We start from the raw sequence: 22,867 nt of genomic DNA on the forward strand, positions 1-22,867 counted from the left end.
ATCCATAAGCCATTTATCCATCAACCTGTCAAACCAACCATCCTGCCATCTACCATCTGTTCATTCATTCACATATCCTTCCATTCATTTATCTGCCTGTCTATCCATTCACCAAGGTTTTAATCACAGTCTTCTCCCAACCCAGCAGAGCACAGGTTATCCTACTAATTCTCTCTCTCTCTCTCTCTCTCTCTCTCTCTCTCTCTCTCTCTCTCTCTCTCTCTGTGTGTGTGTGTGTGTGTCTGTCTGTCTGTCTCTGTTTCTCTCTATATAATATATTACACACATATATATGTATATATATATATAAAATCATGTGTGTGTTGTGTATCATGTTTCTGTGGGTGTGGAGGCTAGAGGTTGGCGTCAGACATCTTTCTTGATCTCTTTCTCTACTTTTTTGAAAAAAGGTTTTATGTGTAGCTCTGACTGTCCTAGAGCTTGCTCTGTAGACCAGGCTGGCCTCAGACTCACAGCGATCCACCTACCTCTGTCTTCCAAGTGCTGTCACCACTGCCCACCTTTAAAAAGAAAGATTTCATTTTGATACATAGGGGCATTTGCCATCTGTGTGTCTGTGTACCATGTGTTTGCAGTTCCCACACAGGCCCTAAGGACTGGAATTACAAACAGTTGTCAGCTGTTGAATGGGCTCTGGGAATTGAACCTAAGTCTTCTAGAACAACCAATGTTCTTAACTACTGCTCCATCTCTCTGCCTTAATTTTTGATGCATGGTCTCTTACCCAACCAAGAACTCACTGTTTCTGCTAGTCTGGCCAATGAGCTTCGAGAATCCGCCTGTCTCCCCACCCTCCCCCGTCCCCTAGTGCTGGACTTGTGTCACTGCACCTGGATGTACTGGGAATCCAAGCTCAGATCCTTACACTTGCATGTCGGGTGCTGTTCTGACTGAGCTATCCGCCCTGCCCTGAACCCTTATTTGAACTCAGAAATACCTAGATTTAATCCCAATTCTACCTTGGACCAGTTTCTTGTGACCTTGGTGAAGTCATTTGCCTCTCTTATTCCATTTTCCACTCTTTGAAGTGAGGTATCAGAGAAGTGTGGAGGAGACAAAAGAATAAAATCTGTACACTGAGCTCAGCCCTGCTGCCAGCATCAAGGTGGTGATCAGTCCACCAGGATAAGATCTTTGCCCGTGGTGCTAGGATATGCACTCATCCTGACAGCAAGATCACATGGAGTGTATGCGGCCTGAATGGGTCGGTCTATGACACCAGGATTAGTGTCTAGCCTGATAACAGTACGAGGCACGTTGTATGACCAAGACTTTGGCTCTGTCTATGAGACAAGGATAGAACTCGTTTTTTGTGACAGCAAGACAACGGCTCAGTATATGATCCCAGGATGGGGGCTCAGCCTATGACATTTTCAGTCAGTGCTAAACCTGACAATGGAATACAGCATGCTATATGATGCCAAGACTATGATACCAGGATGAGGCTCAATCTGTGCACTGGGTAATATTGATTATAACATGACATTACTTATCTGTAATCACCTGGGAAATGGGTTTCTGGGCATGCCTATGAGGAAGTTACTATCTTGGTTGGATTAATCAGTGTAGAAAGATCCAGCCTCAAAGTGGGTGGCCCCATGACCTGGGCTCAGGGAACTATACTGTCTAGATGTAGAACATAGGCTAAGGGCAAACACCCATTGCTCTCTGCTCCTAGCTTCTGCTGCCGTGACTGAACCTTGAACTGTGAGCTAAAGTGAACCCTTTTTCCCTTAAGTTGCTTTGGTCAGAGTATTTTATCACAGTGATGGGGAAAAAATTAATACGGTCTGTGATACCAGGGTCGGGTCTCAGCTCATGAGAGCAGCATGAGGCACATCCACGACACCAAAGTCATGGCTCAGTGTATGACAGCAGGGTGAGGGACTAGTATTCCAAGACAAGGCTCAGTCTATAACATCAGAATTAGGGCTCCACCTATGATAGAAGGGCGAGGCATGGTGTATAACACCAAGATTATAGCTCAGACTATGACATTAGGGTGAGAGCTAAGTCTATGACAGTGGAATTGGTGTCCATCCAGACACCATCTCACAAATGAGGACTTGCTGACAGAGCCAGTGTCACCATGAATCTGCTCAGGTTCCTATCAACAAATAGTTTTAAGCAGGAAAGAGCCTCATCTGTGATTGATTAGAAATGTCTGCTACAGGCAAAGGTTAGGGAAGAGGTGGTACGTTGGCTTCAAGGTCATTTAAAGATGTTTTTTCCATCTCAGCTCCTCCTCCCCTTCATCCTGCTCACTTGTCTCACTGCTGTGATAAAATACCTGACAAAAGCACCTTCAGAGAGCAAGGGATTGCTTTTCTATGTCCCTCTGTCTCTGTCTTTCTTTCTGTCTCTGTCCCCCTCTACCTTGTGCTTGTGGATAACGATGTGAGCTCTCAGCTACTGCCCCAGCACCACTCCAGGCTCCCACCATGATGGTCAAAGACGCTAATCCTCTGGAACTGTAAACCCCAAACAAACACTTCTATTTTATAAAACAAAGTGGGGGAGGAAAGAAAGTAAGGGTTTATTCTGGCTCAGTTCAAGGGTGTCGTCCATCATGGCGGAGAAGGCATCTTGAAGGAGCTTAAGGCCACTGGCTACATTGCAACTACATCAGGAAGCCGGGGCAATGAATGCTGGTGATTAACTCACTTTCTTGCTTTTGTTAGTTCAGGGCCACAGCTTTGAATGGTGCCAGCCAGAGTGAGCAGGTCTTCCTGTCTCAGTTAACCTAATCGAGATCATCCCTCTAAGGCATGCCTTGAAACTTGTCTTCCAGCTGATACTAGATCCTATCAAGCTGACCATCAATATGAACCACCACACCATCCTCCAGGGCAAGCAGTGACAGGTACAGTCAAGTCCTAGCTTCCCTGTCCAGGAGGAAGTCCTAACTCATTTGTTCCTCTTTTCTGTTCAGGCTCTGAGCCCAAGCCGTATGCCCAGCCCTTGGACTCTGGAACGGCAGCTTCAACCACCAGGGGTGGCCATGGACCCGGGAAACCTGAGAATCCAGATTTCTTCTCAACCATGGAGGATGAGCAGGCAGGTATTAGGTGGGTGAGACAGGCAGGAGGTGATGGCCGTGCTGGCAGCAATATGCTCCGTTTAGTGCCGTGTTTCACTTGGTGCTCGAGAGACATTATTTCACAGAGCTCACCTGGGCTTGGCTAGGTCCAGGGTCTTCAAATGGCCCTCATGACAATTCTCAGCATTCTTCTTGAGGAAGCCTAGCAATAGAGGAGGGGTGAGATATTTAGGGTCATAATCCTAAGAAGAAAGACACCAAGGAGTGTCACCATGAATACAATTTCATTCCAGCTCTGCAGGGACAGACAGACAAATAGTGACTGTTGAGTCCCCCAGGGAGTTCATTTTAATAGCATTTGTCTGAGATCATATGTTAGTCCATTTCCCACGAAAATAACAAAATACCTGAGTCTTGACTCAGGTAGGGTATGAAGGGAAGCTCCTAGATTTTCGAAAAGCACATTTCTTCTGTACCTATGTGTATGTGAGTGTATACAAGCGGAGGACACCCTCAGCTAGCAGTACTTGGATGTCATCTATGTTGGTCTCTGAGACAGATCTCTCACTCACTCAGAATTTACCAGCTAGTGTAGAATAGAAAAATTGGCATCGAGTGTTCTGGGCTCTTGGCTGAAGAAACAACAGTTCGGCATGTTTGTTATATAGAGTTGAACAGAGACATGGGGTTGTTGCGTTCAGCTGGAAGAGGGGGCAGGGCTAATATACACATACACAGGAAGCAGGGGTTTAGTATACACTAGGATCAGAAAGACAGATTTAGCTAATCTCAGTAGGAGCAGTCCCTGTAGGGAAGCAGACTTCAGGCTGTAAGAATCAAGTGAAGAATATTATGGTGGACATTTTCTGTATGTCCCATTAATACTCCTCCTTGGTCCCCCAAGAAAGGATGTGCAATCTCTCTGGAAGAGCAGGAGTCTTGTCACTATAACGTTTGTGACTGTAGCTTTTGTGACTGTTGGCTTTCTCGCTGTTGTTTTTGTTACTGTTGCCTTGGTCACTGCTGCCCTTGTCACTGTTGCCTTGTCACTGTTGCCTTTGTCACTTGCCTTTCTCACTGTTGCCTTTCTCACTGTTGTCTTTCTCACTGTTACCTTTGTCACTGTTGCCTTTGTGGCTCTTGTCTTTCTCACTGTTGCCTTTGCTACTGTTGCCTTTGTTACCATTGCCACTGTGACTGTTGTCTTTCTCACTGTTGCCTTTGCCACTGTTGCCTTTGCCACTGTTGCCTTTGTTACCATTGCCACTGTGACTGTTGTCTTTCTCACAGTTGCATTTGCCACTGTTGCCTGTCTCTCTGTTGCCTATGTCACTGTTGCCTTTGTCACTGTTGGGTTTTTCACTGTTACTGTTCTCACTGTTGCCTTTACCACTGTTGCCTTTGTCACTTCTGGCTTTGTGACTGTTTCCTTTGTCAATGTTGCATTTGTGACTATTCCCTTTGTCACTGTTGGCTGTCTTGCTGTTGGATTTGTAACTATTGCTTTTGTCACTGTTGCCTTTGTGATTATTTCCTTTGTCTCTGTTGCTTCTGTCGGTGTTACCTTTTTCACTGTTGTTTTTCTCACGTTTGTCTTTCTCACTATTACCTTTGTGACTGTTTCCTTTGTCACTGTTGCCTTTGTGACTGTTTCCTTTGTCATTGTTGCCTTTGTTGGTATTGTCTTTGTTATCGTTGCCTCTGTCACCGTTGCCTTTGTCACCGTTGTCTTTCTCACTGTTACCTTTCTAACTATTGCCTATGTCACTGTTGCCTTTTTCACTATTGCCTTTACCATTGTCGTCTTTGTCACTATTGCCTTCATCACTGTTGTCTTTGTCACTGTTATCTTTACCATTGTCGCCTTTGTCACTGTTGCTGTTGTCACTGTTCCCTTTATCACTGTTCCCTTTGTCACTGTTGCCTTTGTTGGTATGGCCTTTGTTATTGTTGCCTCTGTCACCATTGCCTTTGTCACCATTGTCTTTCTCACTGTTGCCTTTGTCACTGTTGCCTTTGTCACTGTTGCCTTTGTGACTGTTTCCTTTGTCACTGTTGCCTTTGCCAGTGTTGCCTCCATCACTGTTGTCTTTGTCACTGTTGCCTTTACCATTGTCATCTTTGTCACTGTTGCTGTTGTCACTGTTCCCTTTATCACTGTTGCCTTTGTCACTGTTGCCTTTGTTGGTATTGCCATTGTTATTGTTGCCTCTGTTGCCGTTGCCTTTGTCACCGTTGTCTTTCTCACTGTTGCCTTTTTCATTGTTGTCTTTCTCACTGTTGCTTTTATCACTGTTCCCTTTGCCAGTGTTGCCTATATCACTGTTCCCTTTACCATTGTCGTCTTTGTCACTGTTGCCTTCATCACTGTTGTCTTTGTCACTGTTACCTTTACCATTGTCATCTTTGTCACTGTTGCTGTTGTCACTGTTCCCTTTATCACTGTTTCCTTTGTCATTGTTGCCTTTGTTGGTATGGCCTTTGTTATTGTTGCCTCTGTCACCATTGCCTTTGTCACCGTTGTCTTTCTCACTGTTGCCTTCTTCACTGTTGCCTTTCTCACTGTTGCCTTTGTCACCGTTGTCTTTCTCACTGTTGCCTTTGTCACTGTTGACTTTCTCACTGTTGCCTTTCTCATTGTTATCTTTCTCACTGTTGCCTTTGTCACTGTTGCCTATGTCACTGTTGACTTTCTCACTGTTGCTTTTATCACTGTTCCCTTTGCCAGTTTTGCCTTCATCACTGTTGTCTTTGTCACTGTTGACTTTCTCACTGTTGCTTTTATCACTGTTCCCTTTGCCAGTGTTGCCTTCATCACTGTTGTCTTTGTCACTGTTGCTTTTACCATTGTCATCTTTGTCATTGTTGCTGTTGTCACTGTTCCCTTTATCACTGCTCCCTTTGTCATTGTTGCCTTTGTTGGTATGGCCTTTGTCACCGTTGCCTTTGTCACCATTGCCTTTCTCACTGTTACCTTTGTCACTGTTGCCTATGTCACTGATGCCTTTGTCAGTATTGCCTTTGTCACTGTTGCCTTTTTCACTGTTGCCTTTGTGACTGTGGCCTTTGTCACTGTTGCCTTTGTGACTGTTTCCTTTGTCACTGCTGCCTTTGCCAGTGTTCCCTTTCTCACTGTTGCCTTTGTCACCGTTGTCTTTCTCACTGTTGCTTTCATCACTGTTGCCTTTCTCACTGTTGTCTTTCTCACTGTTGCCTTTCTCACTGTTGCCCTTCTCACTGTTGCCTTTCTCACTGTTGCCTTTCTCACTGTTACAGTTGTAACTGTTGCCTTTGTGACTGTTTCCTTTGTCACTGTTGCCTTCATCACTGTTGTCTTTGCCAGTGTTGCCTTCATCACTGTTGTCTTTGTCACTGTTGCCTTTACCATTGTCATCTTTGTCATTGTTGCTGTTGTCACTGTTCCCTTCATCACTGTTGTCTTTGTCACTGTTGCCTTTACCATTATCATCTTTGTCACTGTTGCTCTTGTCACTGTTCCCTTTCTCACTGTTCCCTTTATCACTGTTGTCTTTGTCACTGTTGCCTATACCATTGTCATCTTTGTCACTGTTGCCTTTCTCACTGTTGTCTTTGTCACTGTTGCCTTTACCATTGTCATCTTTGTCACTGTTGCTGTTGTCACTGTTCCCTTTATCACTGTTCCCTTTGTCATTGTTGCCTTTGTTGGTATTGCCATTGTTATTGTTGCCTCTGTCGCCATTGCCTTTGTCACCGTTGTCTTTCTCACTGTTGTCTTTCTCACTGTTGCCTTTCTCATTGTTGCCTTTCTCACTGTTGCCTTTCTCACTGTTGCCTATGTCACTGTTGCCTTTCTCACTGTTGTCTTTCTCACTGTTGCCTTTCTCACTGTCACTGTTGCCTTTCTCACTGTTGTCTTTCTCACTGTTGCCTTTCTCACTGTTACAGTTGTAACTGTTGCCTTTGTCACTGTTTCCTTTGTCACTGTTGCCTTCATCACTGTTGTATTTGCCAGTGTTGCCTTCATCACTGTTGTCTTTGTCACTGTTGCCTTTACCATTGTCATCTTTGTCATTGTTGCTGTTGTCACTGTTCCCTTTATCACCATTCCCTTTGTCACTGTTGCCTTTGTTGGTATTGCCTTTGTTATTGTTGCCTCTGTCACCGTTGCTTTTGTCACCGTTCTCTTTCTCACTGTTGCCTTTCTCATTGTTATCTTTCTCACTGTTGCCTTTGTCACTGTTGCCTATGTCACTGTTGACTTTCTCACTGTTGCTTTTATCACTGTTCCCTTTGCCAGTGTTGCCTTCATCACTGTTCCCTTTACCATTGTCGTCTTTGTCACTATTGCCTTCATCACTGTTGTCTTTGTCACTGTTACCTTTACCATTGTCATCTTTGTCACTGTTGCTGTTGTCACTGTTCCCTTTGTCATTGTTGCCTCTGTTGGTATTGTCTTTGTTATTGTTGCCTCTGTCACCGTTCCCCATGTCACCATTGCCTTTCTCACTGTTGCCCTTCTCACCATTGTCTTTGTCACTGTTGCCTTTGCCACTCTTGCCTTTGTCACTGTGGCTTTTGTGACTGTTGCCTTTGTGACTGTTTCCTTTATCACTGTTGTCTTTTTCACTGTTGCCTTTGCCAGTGTTGCCTTCATCACTGTTGTCTTTGTCACTGTTTCCTTTGTCAATGTTGTCTATGTCACTGTTGCCTTTCTCACTGTTGCCATCCTCACTGTTACCTTTGCCATGGATGCCTTTGTCAACAGCTGACTCACTCTGGATGTCCTCTTCTTGGTGAAAGAACACCAACTCAGGTGGGGAGGTAAGGGAAGTAAATCTGAAAGGAGTTGAAGAAGGGGAATAAGTATGATTATTATAAAATTTGATTATTTTAAATTATTATAAAATATGAGTTCAGGTGACTCATTGGTAAGGTTTTTTGTTAGCTTCCCATCACTGTGATGAGAAACCTGAAGATACACTTATTAACAGAAACCATTTATTTTGGCTCATTGTTCTAGAGGTTTCAGTCCAAGATCAAGTAGTCCCATTGCTAGGAGTGTAAACAAAGCACAAGACTCATGAATGAGCCAAAAGCAGAAAGAGAATCTTAGGTGAGGCTACATAATCCCTTCTTATAGTCTTCCTACAATGACCTAAAGACCTTCCATCAATTCCTGTTATTAAAACTTCCACCACTGAATAGCACCATTATAAGAATCAATGCTGTTAACACCAAGACCTCTTCCAGATAATACTCACATTCAGACAATAGCAAGTTGTAACATCGATCATATCAGGACTTGTGTGGGAAGGAAAACTTGTATCTCAAAATAGGAAGGCAGAGAGGCTTGGGTAAGTCACAGTCAATAAAGTACTTGCCTTGTAAGTATGAGTTTGACTCCCAAACCCACATTAAATACAGACAGGAAGGAAGGAAGGAAGGAAGGAAGGAAGAAAGGAAGAAAGAAAGAAAGGAAGAAAGGAAGGAAGGAAGGAAGGAAGGAAGGAAGGAAGGAAATCTGAGCAGTGACATAGTTCAGTGGATAAAGGTGCTTTCTGCCAAGCCTGATGACCTGAGTTTGTTCTCCAGGACCCACATGATAGGAGAGAACTGACCCCTGCAAGTTGTCCTCTGATCTCTACACATGTGCCATGGCAAACTTACACACACACACACACAGACACACACACACACACACACACACACACACCTCACCCACACACACACACACACACACACACACCCCACACACACACACACACACACACACACACCCCACACACACACACACCCACACACACACACACACACACACACACACACACACACACACACACACACACACACACACACACACACACACACACACACACACACAATTGATTTATGTGAAGATAAAGCCTCTTATCACCAGCCCAATGGCCAGGCTTCAATCCCCAAGACCTTCAATGTGGAAGGAGAGAATAGACTGCTACAAGTTGCCCTTTGACCTTACACATGGGCCATATGCCATGGCACAGAGGGGGTAGGGTGAGACTATCCTAACATTGGAGCTTTAGGAAGGTAGCGATAAACAAACCTTGAGTCTCCTTGGCTAGCCTGGGCTACTTGTTGAGTGCTGGCCAATGAGAGACATTGCCACAAAATAGCCAAAGTGAAGATCCCGAGTCTCTGAATCCCAGGCTGTCCTCTGTTGGTGGTCTGCATTCTGGTGCTATCACAGGGATCTATCTGTGGGGCCAGAGAGGCCAAAGAGTTGTGGCTCTCTGAGGGGGAGAGGGAGCCAGAGCGAGGCAGGCTGCCAGGAGCTATTGCCACAACAGACTGATTGGGCACAAGGGCCATGGCTAAGAGCCAAGACTGCCTTAGGCTGAAGCAGCTTCCAGCAACAAAAGCTTTGGGAGAGAATTCTCTTCCCCAGGGTGTTACAGCTCTATAAGACAGACACTCTCAGACGGTCTTTGATGAAATAACTCATGCACTTCATTCCTTGTGGGTAGGGTCTTATACATTTTGGAGTAGGTTGGGGTCTAAAAGAATATTCTTTCTATGAGCTTGGTCTGAGATGTTAGGGATGCCTCATCTGCATGTGGAAGGGCTTCAGGTGTTGCTCCTATATGACTCATTGTCACCATGGGCTGTCGTAGACACGTGTTCCAGGACAGGAACCTAGTCAGGAGTAATTCTCAGATGAGAATTACCTGGGTTTCTGAATCTGCTAGACCTTACCAAGTTTTCTGTCTGGTGGCATGGTCCACTGCACCACAGTCCTCTGGCTTCCTCATACACATGTTTACACATTACTTAAACCATTACACATACATGTGCCTATACCTTCACACACCTTTGTATACATACTTGCCCCTGCACCTTCACACTCAGATGCACTTCTACCTTTACACACACACACACACACACACACACACACACACACACACAATGGGAGTCAGAAAGCCTGGAGATCCATGGTCCCTTCCTGAGGCACAGTCCCAATGACCCCAATAACCACCAAGTAAGGCATTTATTTTTTCTTTCTTAAGACAGGATCTCACTGTGTGTCCTTGGCTGGATTGGCGCTCACTATGTAGACCAGGCTGAGCTTGTCTGCATGTCTGCTGGATCTTCCTCCCTAGTGCTTGGCACAGGCCTTATTTATTAAAGGCTCAGCCACCACCCAGCAGTGCCACCCTGGGGACCAAGCTTCTAATATATGATCCCTGTGGAGATGAACCAAATCCAAGCCACAGTGGATCTAAGACTCTTTGTCACCACCTCAGCTGTCAATATATGTGGGTTACATAGAAGGATGCAGCTCAGCCATAGGACCAGTAGCTGGCAGTACTTCTCCCCCCAGTACCGGGCACCTAGGTGACCGTCCTAGCCTCCTTTCCTCTTGCTGTGATGAAATAGTTTAATAAAAACAACTTACGGAAGAGGTTTGTTTTGGTTCACAGTTCAAGAGCACATTCCATAATGGCAGGGCTGTTGGGACAGCAGAAGCTTGAAGCAGCTGCCCTCAGAAATAGGGAGAAGCAAGGGCTGGTGCCTGACCCCTCTCCGGCTATACAGTCCAGAGTCTGGGAATAGTCCCATTCACAATTAAGATGCGTCTTCCCATCTTAATCTCAAGTAACTGACTACAGTAATTCATCCACATCATACTCACCCGCTCAGGGACAGCCTCAGAGAGGGGAACAGAAAGGTCGCGATGACCAGAAGTAGTGAGTGACAGCAACAAAACAGTATTTGCCTAACGTGTCAGGGTTATCGCACACACGAATTCACAGTAGCACAAGACCCACACAAGATGAAGCCAAGCAAAATCCCAGCATAAATTATGGAGGTCTCACCAAGTCCCACACCTGAGGAACTACTAGCAGCTGACGGCTCCATGGAGAGGAGAGTTGGTTTATCTTTTCCAGTGATGCATAATTCAGTAAACGGTCCCACACCCCTAACATGCTGGCAACGAGAGTAAGATGACTCCGTGTGTGCTGGGGGTGGGGCACATTAAGTTGGAAGAGAAAAAGTAGCAGTGAAGATAGGGGAAGAATTTGGAGGGAAGGGGATGGGGAACCGACCTGATCAAAACACATCCTATTCGTGCATTGTCAGGTGGCGTCTGTCAATCTCTATTAAACCAAGAAGAGGGTCTGGGGGGGGGGTGGCTGTAATTGTCAACTGGACCCAACCTAGAATCTCTGGGAAGAATCTCAATGCAAGTGCCTGTACCGGCGTCTGGCTGACCCGTAGGCGTGTCTACAGAGGAACTGTCTCGGTTTTAGTCACCTGGTGGGGCTGGAGAGACGACTTAATGGTTAAGAGATCTTCCTGCTTCTGCAGGGAACTTGAAATCAGTTCCAGTGTTCACATACTGCAGCTCCCAATGGCCTATAATTACAGCCCCAGAGGATCTAATGCCTTCTGTCTTCTATGGTACACCCACATGCACACTCATGCACACTCATGCACACTCATGCACACTCATGCACACTCATGCACACCACACACACACACACACACACACACACACACTTTCTTTCTGTCTCAGTTCTCAGGATGCAGGGACAGGCAGATCTCTGAGTTCCCAGCCAGCCTGGAGCTAAGTACAGAGAAAGTTCCACGACACTGAGGGCTACACATGAAAACTGGGACAGTCTGTTGACTAAGCAATACAGTCGTTTGTCACTCCCTCCCTTCATTTGTATAAGGGGGACAAGGAGACCCAAGACCTCTGGGACATAAACACTGGGGTGGGCGACACGGTGCTGGAGAAAATGTACCACACAGATAAGCACTCAGTCTTGGGAGGCCCTGCCTACCCCCAAAGAATTTTTCTTTCTTTCTTCCTGCATCCACTGTTATCTGGCGTGTGTGTGAGTGTGTGTGTGTGTGTGTGTGTGTGTGTGTGTGTGTGTAATGTATATGGTATATGTGCATGTCTGTATGGGTGCATAAAGAGGTCAGATGTGTGTGGTATATGGGCATGTATGTATGTGGGTGCCTATGAAAGCCAGAGGAGGGCGTTCCATGTTCTGTTCTATATTCCCTGCCTTGTTCCCTCGAGACAGGGTCTCCGACTGAGGCCACAGCTAAGCTGACAGCCAGCAAGCCTCACACATCCTCCCTTCTCCGTCCCAACAGCACTGGCATTGCAGAGACGCACGCGTGTGGCCACGCATAGCTTTTCACATGTGTGCTAGGGATATGAACTCGGGTCCTGATGCTGGGCCAGCCAGTGCTCTTACCCACAAGCCATCTTCACATCCCACGGCCATTATCTCCATCATATAATCAGTCCCCGAAGTCGGAGACCTGGATGTTTCTCTTATCCCCTTCTCTCACATTGGACACCTAATACCATAAACGCTGAATTCAGAAAAGCACACATCTCTCCCTGTGTCTTCAGCTGTAACCCAGGGTTCTCTCTCTGTCTCTGTCTCTCTGTCTCTCTCTCTCTCTCTCTCTTTCTGTGTGTGTGTGTGTGTGCGTGTGTGTGTGTGTGTGTGTGTGTGTGTGTGAGAGAGAGAGAGAGAGAGAGGATAAAGAGTTCAAAGCCAAACTGAACTACACAGTGAGTTCTTGTCTCAAAAAAACAAACAAACAAACAAAAAAAAAAAAAAAACAGGAGCTGAAGAAATGTCTCAGTGGTTAAGGCCCCACTCTTCCAAAATATGCAAGCTCAATTCCCAGCACCCACATGGCATGGTGACTGACAACCATCAGTAACTCCAGTTCCATGGCATTCTATGCCCTCTTCTGGCCTCCACCTGCACAAGACAAAATATCCATACACATAAAACACCTTTAAATGTTTTAGACGAAAAATTAATTTAGTTAAATTAAAACCTGAAATATAAAGACAGCTGCGTTTTCTAACAAGGATCTGCAATGTGCAAGTCTTTGCGTTTCCAAACGTACCCCCCCCAACATTACCACCGTAATAATTATGTGAGGTGGCCACAGTCTGCCCATTTAGCACCGAGGCTCTGAGAAGCTTAAGATTTCTCCATGCTTGGGGCCGGAGAGACAGCAGGGTGAAGCAGTGAATTCAGCTAAACCGCTATGTGTTCCCAAGGGGCTGCGTGCACACACCTGCCCAAGAGCTGTCTGGACTCACAAATGACAGACAGACAGACAGACAGACAGACAGACACACACACACACACACACACACACACACACACACACACACACACACACACACCAGTAAATTTTAAACATGCCTTGACTAGCTCAAAGGCTGGGCAGTTCTAATCCTCTGCCCGGCTAGCATCCATTTCTCTCAGGACTCCTGACTCGACCTTCTAAATCTGTGTTTTATCTTTGCTGCCCGTTACCTTCCGGGCAGACCCTCCTACAGGGCGGCTTTTCCTTCTCACCTACACTTAGGATGAATTTTTTCTGCAGCTCTAAATCTGATCCATCTCCCTCTGAGACATAGTCATCTTCCTCCCTTCCTCTCTCCGAGTTCCTGGCCTATGCAAATCTAATGGTCCCGCCTCAGTCTACCTACCCAACCATTGGCTGTTGGTTCTTTATTGACAGATCAAAAACCAACTTGGGGGTGGGGTGGGGATTTAGCTCAGTGGTAGAGCACTTGCCTAGAAGCACAAGGCCCTGGGTTCGGTCCCCAGCTTAAAAAAAAAACAAAAAACAAAAAGCTGGGAACAAGAGCCTTCAGCATTTGGACATGCAGATTCTCCATTGGTGTGGGGATGGGGGTAGATTAAGATTAATTCAAAGCATTAGAACTAATCTCCAGTAGCAATGGGTAAGAACCCTTGATGCTCAAGCATGAAGATCTGAGTTTAAATCCAGGTTGTATGCACTCTGTTGTCCTCCTCTAGGTCAGAGGAGGTGAGCTCACCCTACCACACATGCACACATGTATACATATGGCACACACACACACACACACACACACACAGACACACACACAAAGACACACACACACATTAAAACAAAAAAGATTATTTAGTTGGTAAAAGAAATCAAGGATAGCAATTTGATCCCCAAGATTTACATGGTAGAAAGAGGCAACCATCACCCTCTGGGAGACCAGAACCAAGTCCTCCACTAGGGAGGACTCCAAGACGCTCGAGGGTCTCCATGTGCATCACATGCCTATATATACATACACACACACACACACACACACACACACACACACACATATGAATAAATAAATAAAATTTGATGCTAAAATATTTAATGAAAGACAAAACGATCATGTCCCAGGTTAAACTACAGAACCTTTTGCAGGAAGTTGGCATAACTCCATGACAGAGCACTTACTGAGCCTGCTCAAGACCCTAGGTCCCATGCAGCACTGGGAGAAATGCTGGGCTCAGTAAAAAGCCAGCATTGGCTGTGGACACTGACCGTAGTCTTTCTCAGCCATCCCTTCTCAAACCATGAGCTTTATGACAAGTTCAGTGTCCTTTGCTGGGCCTGGGGGCACAGGCTACTCATGTGTCTGACAATCCAAAGCCAACCTAGCAAGAGACCCTCTATCTAGTTTCATTTCTGCTGCTAGGATAAAGAAAAACTTTACCGAAAGCAAGGCGGAACAGAAAGAGGACGGTGTTAGTTTATAACTGTAGGTTACAGTCTAACGCTGCGGGGCCGTCAAAGCAGGAACAAAACAGGTCACCACGTCATAGCCACAGTCAGGATCGTGCACACTCATGCTCCTTTGCTGTTTCAGTTCAGTTTCTATTACTGTGACAAACACCACAACCAAGGCCAGGTCGGGGAGGAGAGCATTTATTCAATCTTACAATTGCAGTTTACTTCTCATCAATGAAGGAAGAAAATGCAGGCGCTGAAGCAGAGACGATGGGGAGGAAGCTGTTTACTGGCTTCCTTTCTGACTCATGCTGAGCCCAGTTGCTTATACGAATCAGGCGCTTGTGCCTAGGGATGGTGCTGCCCACAGTGGGCAGGGCTCTTCCCTACCGACCGTCAGTCAAGACACTCTCTCACAGGTGTGACTGCAGGCCAGTCTGATCTGGGTACTCCTTCAGTTGAAGCTCCTGGTTCTTAGGTGACTCTAGGTTTTGTCCAGTTGACAATAAAGCTAACCAGGACATTTGGTTTCCCCTTTGTTCTCATTTCAATGTATCCACTCTGCTTGGAGAACGGTGCCATCCACAGTGAGCTGGGTCGTCTCACGCCAGTTAACTTGAGACCATCCCCACTGACATGCCCACAGGTCAACCCCGTTCCTCACTGAAGCTTTCTTCCCAGGTGACTCTATGTTGTGGGGTTGACAATTAAACCTAACCATCAAAAGCTTCGGGACTCTTGTGGAAGAATAGGGGGAAGGATTGCAGGCCCTGAAAGGGATAAAAACTCCATAGGAAGACCAAGGAGTCGACTAACCTGGACCCTTTCATGTGGGTCCCAAACAACTGGAGCAGGGGCTGTCTCAAAAGCTGTTGCCTGTGTGTGGGATGTGCTCTTCTAACTGGGCTGCCTTGTCTGGCCTCAGAGGGAGAGGATGCATCTAGTTCTGTAGAGATTTGATGTGCCAGGATTGAGGGATACCCAGGGAGAGCCCCCTGCTCAGAGGAGAAGGAGAGGGGTAAGGAAGAATAAAACTAACCATCACACATCTTTTTCAATAATTTTTTTTTTATTTATTCATTCTACATCCCACTCACAGCCTCCCTTCCTCCTCTCCTCCCAGTCCCACCCTTACAAATCCTTCCCCCTATTACCTCCTCCTCTTCCCCTCAGAGAATGGGAGCCTCCCATGGGTACCACCCTGACCTGGGACATCTAGTCCCAGCAGGACTAAGCACATCTTCTCCCACTGAGGCCCAACCAGGCCGTCCAACAGATTCAGAGACAGCCCTCGCTCCAAGTGTTAGGGGCCCACGTGAAGACAAGATGTACACCCGCTGCAGGTGCACACGCCCATCCTTAAAGAACTAAAGAGTAAAAATGAGTGATGGGATGTAGGTCAGTGGTACAGTGTGTACTAGCCGGCCACACTCCACTCAATCCCAGCCCCGAAACAAATCAAGCTTGTGTGTGTGTGTGTGTGTGTGTGTGTGTGTGTGTGTGTGTGTGTGTGTGTGTGTGTGTGTGTGTGCGTGTGTGTGTGTGTGTGTGTGTGCGTGCGTGCATGTGTGCGTGTGACTTTTATGTGGGTGCTGGGAACCAAACTAAGGTTCTCATCCTTGTTGGGAGAGCACTTTGCCTCCTGGGTTATCTCCTCAGCCCCGATTTTGGACTTTTCCAGGTTGGGAATATTTGTGTAACCCTAATAAGTTAATTTGGGGGATGAAAACCTGTCTAAACGTTGGGTTAACTGACGTTTCATGTATACTTAATATGCATGGCCCGAAAGTATTTCATATGCTACTTTTTATCTCTGTATTTGTGTGTGTATATTGTGTGTATGTGTGTGTATGCGTGTGTGTATGCGTGTGTGTAGTGTGTGTGTTGTGTGTGTAGTGTGTGTGCATGTAGTGTGTGTGTTGTATGTGTGTGTGTGTGTGTGTATGTTTGTGTGTGTTTGTGTGTGTTTGTGTGTGTGTGTGTGTGTGTGTGTGTATGTTTGTGTGTGTGTATGTGTGTGTGTGTGTGTGGTGTGTGGTGTGTGTGTGTGAGTGTGGTGTGTGTGTGTGAGTGTGTGTGTGTGTGAGTGTGTGTGTGTGTGAGTGTGGTGTGTGTGGTGTGTGTGTGTATTGTGTGTATGTTGCGTGTGGTGTGTGTGTGAGTGTGGTGTGTGTGTGTGTGTGTGTGTGTGTGGTGTGTGGGGCATGGGGGAAGGGGTACTTTTAAATTAAGCACATTTGTGTAGAGGTTTGTGCACATGAGTGCAGTAACCACAGAGGCCAGCAGGGGGCGACGGATCATTTGGAGCTGAAGTCACTGGCTTTTGTACATAATGAGTAGTTGTGTCCCAGTGCCAAATTGGTGACGGGGACAGAATCACCATCTACAACAACAATGCTTGCTTTTCACTGCTGAGCCACCTTTCCAGCCTGTTTTGTTTTGTTTTTTGGTTTCTTTGTTTTGTTTTGTTTTTTTTCCCGTGGTATTTTTTATTTATCTTGCTCCAGTGCCACTGCACTTGTGGTTCTCGGGGATTGAACTCATGTCGTTGGGCTATGGAAGCAAATGCTTCGATCTGCAGAACCATTCCTCTGGAGCCCAATCACTGCATTTGATCTGTCACACGTGGAATGTTCCACTTGCATTATCACGTCAGGGGTCAACGTTCTTTGGAGTCTGCAGACTTTGGGTTTACGAAGCTGCCTTGATTGTTTGCTGTTTGTTTCAAACTAGGACACTTTGTTGCATGGCAAAACAGGAATAGAGACGCTGTATCGTTGAAATTGCTTCAGTAAGCTAGCTCTACCTAAGAGCAAATGAAATAACTATTTACGTTTTTAAAATAAAAGCCTATCTGTGATTTGAGAAATAGAGACAGGAGAATCTTGAGTTTGAAGCTAGTCTGGGCCACATAGTAAAGCCTGTCTTCAAACAACACCCAAGATTTGGAGGTGTTTCTCAGAGGTAGGTTCATTCCCTAGAATTCCCCATGAGGGGCTGAGGGGTGTGGCTCAGTCATAGAAAATTTGCCTAGCATGCTCAAGGGTTTGGGTCCCACCCACAGCACTGCAAAAAAAAAAAAAATAAAGTGTATCCATGTACAATACAAACTGCATGTGGTAGCCCAAGGGAAGTACGGGATGTTTCCCCTCCACTTTGAACTTAGCAGAAATTCTGTGGGGCTGGGGGCCAACCTAAGGCTCCCTGAGTCTGTGGAGCAGATCCTCTTGCAGGGTGTCAAGCCTGGGACAGTGTTTACCTAGATCTCTGGGAAGTCCCCCCAGTGAACGGACTCCCTCTTTTCTCACCCAGGGAAGCCAGTCTGAAAAAGGGTTCAAGCTTCCAGGCAAAGGAGAGGTAGGGCTTTCCCTCCTTCCAGTGTGCCTGCTGGCTAGAGAGCCAGGACACGCTGTGCTTTCGCTTCCCAGAACCCTCCTCCCAAGCTCTGGCCTGGCTCCCACCTCTGCCTGCGATGAAAGAGACCAGACACTGGAAAAGCAGGGAGCCCAGCACCAGCCCAGAGCCCATCCTGACGTGTTTATATTTAGGGGAAGATGAAAAGCAGAAGTAGAAAGAAGCCTTGTGGGGAAGCAATGGTGAGAGACAGGAGTCCACGCCAGGTTGTCCCTGCATCAGGAACGGAGCAATCCCGGGGAAAGGCGGGATCTGAAACAAGACTGTAAGGGCATAGAAGAGCAAGGTCAGGGTCACTCCGGTCCAGACACATCTATCCTGCGATCGTTTGGAAAGAGACTGAATGAAAACTAGACACGGTATTTAAGAACAGAGGGAGGAGGAGTGGGCCGGGGAGATGGCTCCGTTTTTAAAGCACTTGCTGTGCAAATATGAAGACCAGAGTTCAGATCCTCGGGATCCATGTAAAACACATGAGGCATGCTGGTGCATGCCTCTAACTCCAGCACTTGGTGTGGCAGTAGAAGGAGGGAGATCACAGGGCTTACTGCCCAACCAGCCAAAACCATGAGCTCTAGGTTCAGTGAGAGACCCTGTGTCACCAACACACACACACACACACACACACACACACACACTGCTAGATTGGGGATAGAGTGCTCAGGTACACCCTTAAAACTTAAACAAAGAACTACTATGAGAAGTAGCAATTTTGCTTCCTGGTATAGACATAAAAGAACTGAGAGGAAGGCCGGCAAGATGGCCCAGTAGGTAAGGGAGCTTGCCACCAAACCCTGGTGACCTGAATTCCACTTCCAGGACTCACATGGTAGTAGAATAGAGCAGGCTCCCACAAGTTGTCCTCTGATGTAGAAACAGGCAAAGAAATGTAAAAAAAAAAAGAGAGAGAGAAAATAATTGAAAGTGGGGCCAGTTGTGATGCTGCATGTCTGCAGTCCCAACCCGGAAGCCAGTAGGCAGGAGGTTTGCAAGTTTGAGGCTTGTGAGTTCCCATCACCCAGAGCGGTCCAGCAGAGTTTCTGTCCGAGAAACAAAACAACACTGAAAGCAGATCACAAATGGATACCTGTATGATCCTTTCCTTAGCGGTGACTCACAAGAGCCAAAAGACAAACAGAATGTAATCTGGGCTGTGCGGATGGCTCGGATGGTGAAGCCCTTGCTATGCGAGCTCCAGGGCCTGAGTTCGCACACCAGGAACCTGCGTGAAACAGACTAGCCTGGAGTTGCAGCACAAGCTGGTAATCCCAGTGTTGGAGGGGAAGAGACAGACAGATCCCCATGGCTCACTGGCCAACCAACAAGGACAAATGGGTGCGTTCCAGGCCTCTGACAGACCTTGTCTCAAAGGCCAAGATGGATGGGACCTGCGATGGTTACTTTTGATTGTCGAATTGACACAATGTAGAAGCATCTAGGGATAAAATCTCCACAGAGGATTGTCTAAAGCCTGTGGGTTTGTCTAAGGGGCTTCTCCTGATCATATTTGCTGAAAAGGAAAGGCTCGACTGACTGTGGGTGATGCCATTCCCCACAACCTGGGACTATCAGCCAGATAAACTCTTTCTCCCTGAAGTTGATTTAGACACATAGTATTAGACATTTAGTGTGCAATCACAGCAACAAGATAAGACCCTGAGGAAAGCTGCCCAAGGTTGACCCTGTGACCTTTACACGCACATAAAACATATGCACTGTACCTCCACATACCCGAACACACACACACACACACACACACACACACACACACACACACACACACACACGAAATGTAGCCTATGCATACAGCAAATGATCTGTGGGTCTGACTAAAAAGCATAGAGCTCCAGCATGGCCGCCTTTAGGGGGAATGAAACCTTGAATCCCAGAATAGGAATATGTCTTAGTCGCTCTTTTATTGCTGTGAAGAGAAACCATGACCAAGGAACTCTTATAAAAGAAAGCATTTGATTGGAGGCTGGCTTACAGTTTCAGAGGTTTAGTCCATTATCACCATGGCAGCATGTAGGCCAGTGCCGGAGCAGCAACTGGGAGCTACATCATGATCTGTAGACAGAGAGAGAGAGAGAGAGAGAGAGAGAGAGAGAGAGAGAGAGAGAGAGAGATTGATTCTTGGATTGCCATAGGCTTTTGAAATCTCAAAGCCCACCCCCAGAACACATTCCCTCCAACAAAGCCACACCTCCCAATCCTTTTAATCCTTTCAAATAGTGCCACTCTCTGGTGACTAACCATTTAAATATATGACCCTATTGGGTGTATTCTTATTCAAACCACCATGATCCACTCTCCATACTTCTTCTATCCATATTTACAGCAAAATGTATTCAGTCCAACTTCAAAAGTCTCCATAGTCTATCGCAGTCTCAACATTGTTTAAAAGTTCAAAGTCCCTTCTGAGACTCGTGATACTGTAACCTCCTGTAAAATCGAAACCTAGAAGTAGATCACATTCTTCCACAACGGCACAGAACACACATTACCATTCCAAAAAGTGGGCATAGTGAAGAAATGGCGGACCAAAGAAAGACTGGAAACCATTCTTACTGAAACCACCACAGCATGCCACTGGAGAGGTGAATTCCCATTGGGCAGGAAGCCCATCTGTGTGTTAAGGAGTGGGGACTTTAGCCCAGGAGACCTCACCTCTGCCATCCCTTGACTGACACCCTCTTTTTCCCCACCCGCAGGAAGATGGTTTTCTGAGGCACCTCAGCGAGAGCGCAGAAGACCTCAGCCTGGACCTGGGAGCCCTTCAGGGCAGCGAGTACCTCCGGGATCTGGGCTTGGGAGCCCCTTCTGACCTCCATCAGTCTGAAGTGGTTATGGATCCTGAGACCCCCAGAAGAGAGTCCTTCCATACAAGCTGTGAGGGAGCTTCAGCCCTGCCTCAAAGACACAGCTGGGAGAGACCCCGGAGCTGCTCAGAGAGGGGTCGAAGGTCAGCCCCCACCACTGCCTACCTTCCAGGTGCCACAAGGAAGGAATGAGGGGACCTGCAGCCTCCCACGGCTGTCGCAGCCTACCACGGCTGTCGCGGCCTCCCACGGCTGTCCTCACTGTTACCCAGCTGCATGACTGGGCTGGGGACATACAAACATCTCTTCCCCCAGATAGGGCACCAGTAATAGACCAAAGAAGTCATCCCATCCGAGTCCAGCACAGTGAACCAATTTCATTGGCGTTTACTTATAGGAGTTTGGGGGAGGGGTTACTTACGTGAGTGTAAATAACGCCAAAGCAGCTACATCGTGAATACCGACTCTGACTCACGGAAGTCACAACTGGGCCTCCCCGTACAGCTTGCAGGCAGCTTCATCAAAGAGTCCCTTCTCCCCCAGAAACTGTGTATGAACTTCCATATATCCTCAGGATCTTGAGCTTTCTTGTGAGTTTCTGAGGTTCCTCTTCCCTCCAAATGGGAAGTTTAATTGGGAAGAAGCATGTGTGAGTATGTATATGTGAGGTCCTGCACACACAAACACGACATAGAGCCTCTGGGGTATCTGTGCTGCTAGAAGCAGCCCAAATCTGTCCTCTCACAAACACGCGTGTGTGTGTGTGTGTGTGTGTGTGTGTGTGTGTGTGTAGATTCCCACACATACAAACACACGTGTGTGGTACACATAGAAACTGTTTGCTTCCCACTCACCCTGTTAAGCCCATACCTAATGGGCTATAAGCAGTGGGACATCCACACAACGTTTGCCCACCGCCTGCATGCTACAGTCTCACAAGTGATCCAAACACGAGACGAGTATCATCTCCCGGCACACACAGTAACAGCACCAGAAGTGGAGGGGCCTCAGCCATCTCCATCCCTACCGGTGTGCCTCAGCTCCTCCCAAGAGGGTTCAAGGTGTAGCTTAATGGTAGGTGCCTGCCTAGTATGCATGAGGCCCTGGGTTTTGCCCTCAACATTGAAAAGTGGAGGAAGGAAAGAAGGAAGGAAGGAAGGAAGGAAGGAAGGAAGGAAAAGAAGTCGAGGAAGGAGGAAGAAAGGAACCTTCTATAGAAAGATGCGGAGAGGATCTCCATGAGGATGCAGACTCCTTGTATTGGGAGGGTTGGAGCCCTCGATGTGGCCTCCCCCCTCCCTGACCTGGAACCTTCCTTCCTCTGTGTGCCTAAGACCATAGCCAGATGGATACTAACCACAAGCTTCAATGTCTGCTCTCCCGCAGGCTCAGCCTTGACGCCTCTGAGGTGGACGAAGGGGCCTGTCTCCCCCGGACTCTGGCTAGCCTTGCTCTGAATCTGTCTGGAGATGGGCAGAAGACTTGGATCCAAGGATGCTTACCTGTCAGTGGGACACCAGCACCCTCAAGCAAGGTGAGCAGAATCTGAACCAATCCATCCGAACAGTAGTAGGCACCCCTCTGGGATTCAATGCTGTGGGTGGAAGGGAGTATGGACTCCATGGCTATCAGAAGTCACCAATCATAGTGAGGGCAGGGAGGAAGGATCTCCCTAATTTGGCCCATTGCTGTGGCATCTCTGGGTCCTGAGCTACTTTGTGCCAGAGAGAGAGAGAGAGAGAGAGAGAGAGAGAGAGAGAGAGAGAGATACAATACCACAGAGTGGGTATGTTATAAAGAAAAGAGGTTTGTTTTTGTTCATGAGTCTAGAAGTCTAGGGTCAAGAGCTGTGATTGTTGATGACTTTCTTATTGGACGGTCCTTGGAGGTGCAGTGAATCACAAGGCAATGACAAGAAGTGTACATGTGTTGTCCATGTCTTCTCTCTCTCTCTCTCTCTCTCTCTCTCTCTCTCTCTCCCTCCCTCCCTCTCTGGTGTGTGTGTGTGTGTGTGTGT

General features: G+C 46.9%; 1 protein-coding gene across 1 annotated transcript in view; it reads left to right on the plus strand.

Moving 5' to 3' along the window:
- The window catches only part of LOC116885839 (rho guanine nucleotide exchange factor 18-like), a 33,335-nt gene that overhangs the window by 3,334 nt on the left and 7,134 nt on the right, over positions 1 to 22,867 (plus strand). Inside the window, exons 2-4 of the mRNA XM_032887178.1 lie at positions 2,954 to 3,082; positions 20,747 to 20,993; positions 22,237 to 22,384. Of these exons, the coding sequence (XP_032743069.1) occupies positions 2,954 to 3,082; positions 20,747 to 20,993; positions 22,237 to 22,384 (524 nt within the window). The remainder of the gene's footprint in view (positions 1 to 2,953; positions 3,083 to 20,746; positions 20,994 to 22,236; positions 22,385 to 22,867) is intronic.

This window comes from Rattus rattus, chromosome 16 (assembly GCF_011064425.1).
Source record: "Rattus rattus isolate New Zealand chromosome 16, Rrattus_CSIRO_v1, whole genome shotgun sequence".
Classification (NCBI taxonomy): Eukaryota; Metazoa; Chordata; class Mammalia; order Rodentia; family Muridae; genus Rattus; species Rattus rattus.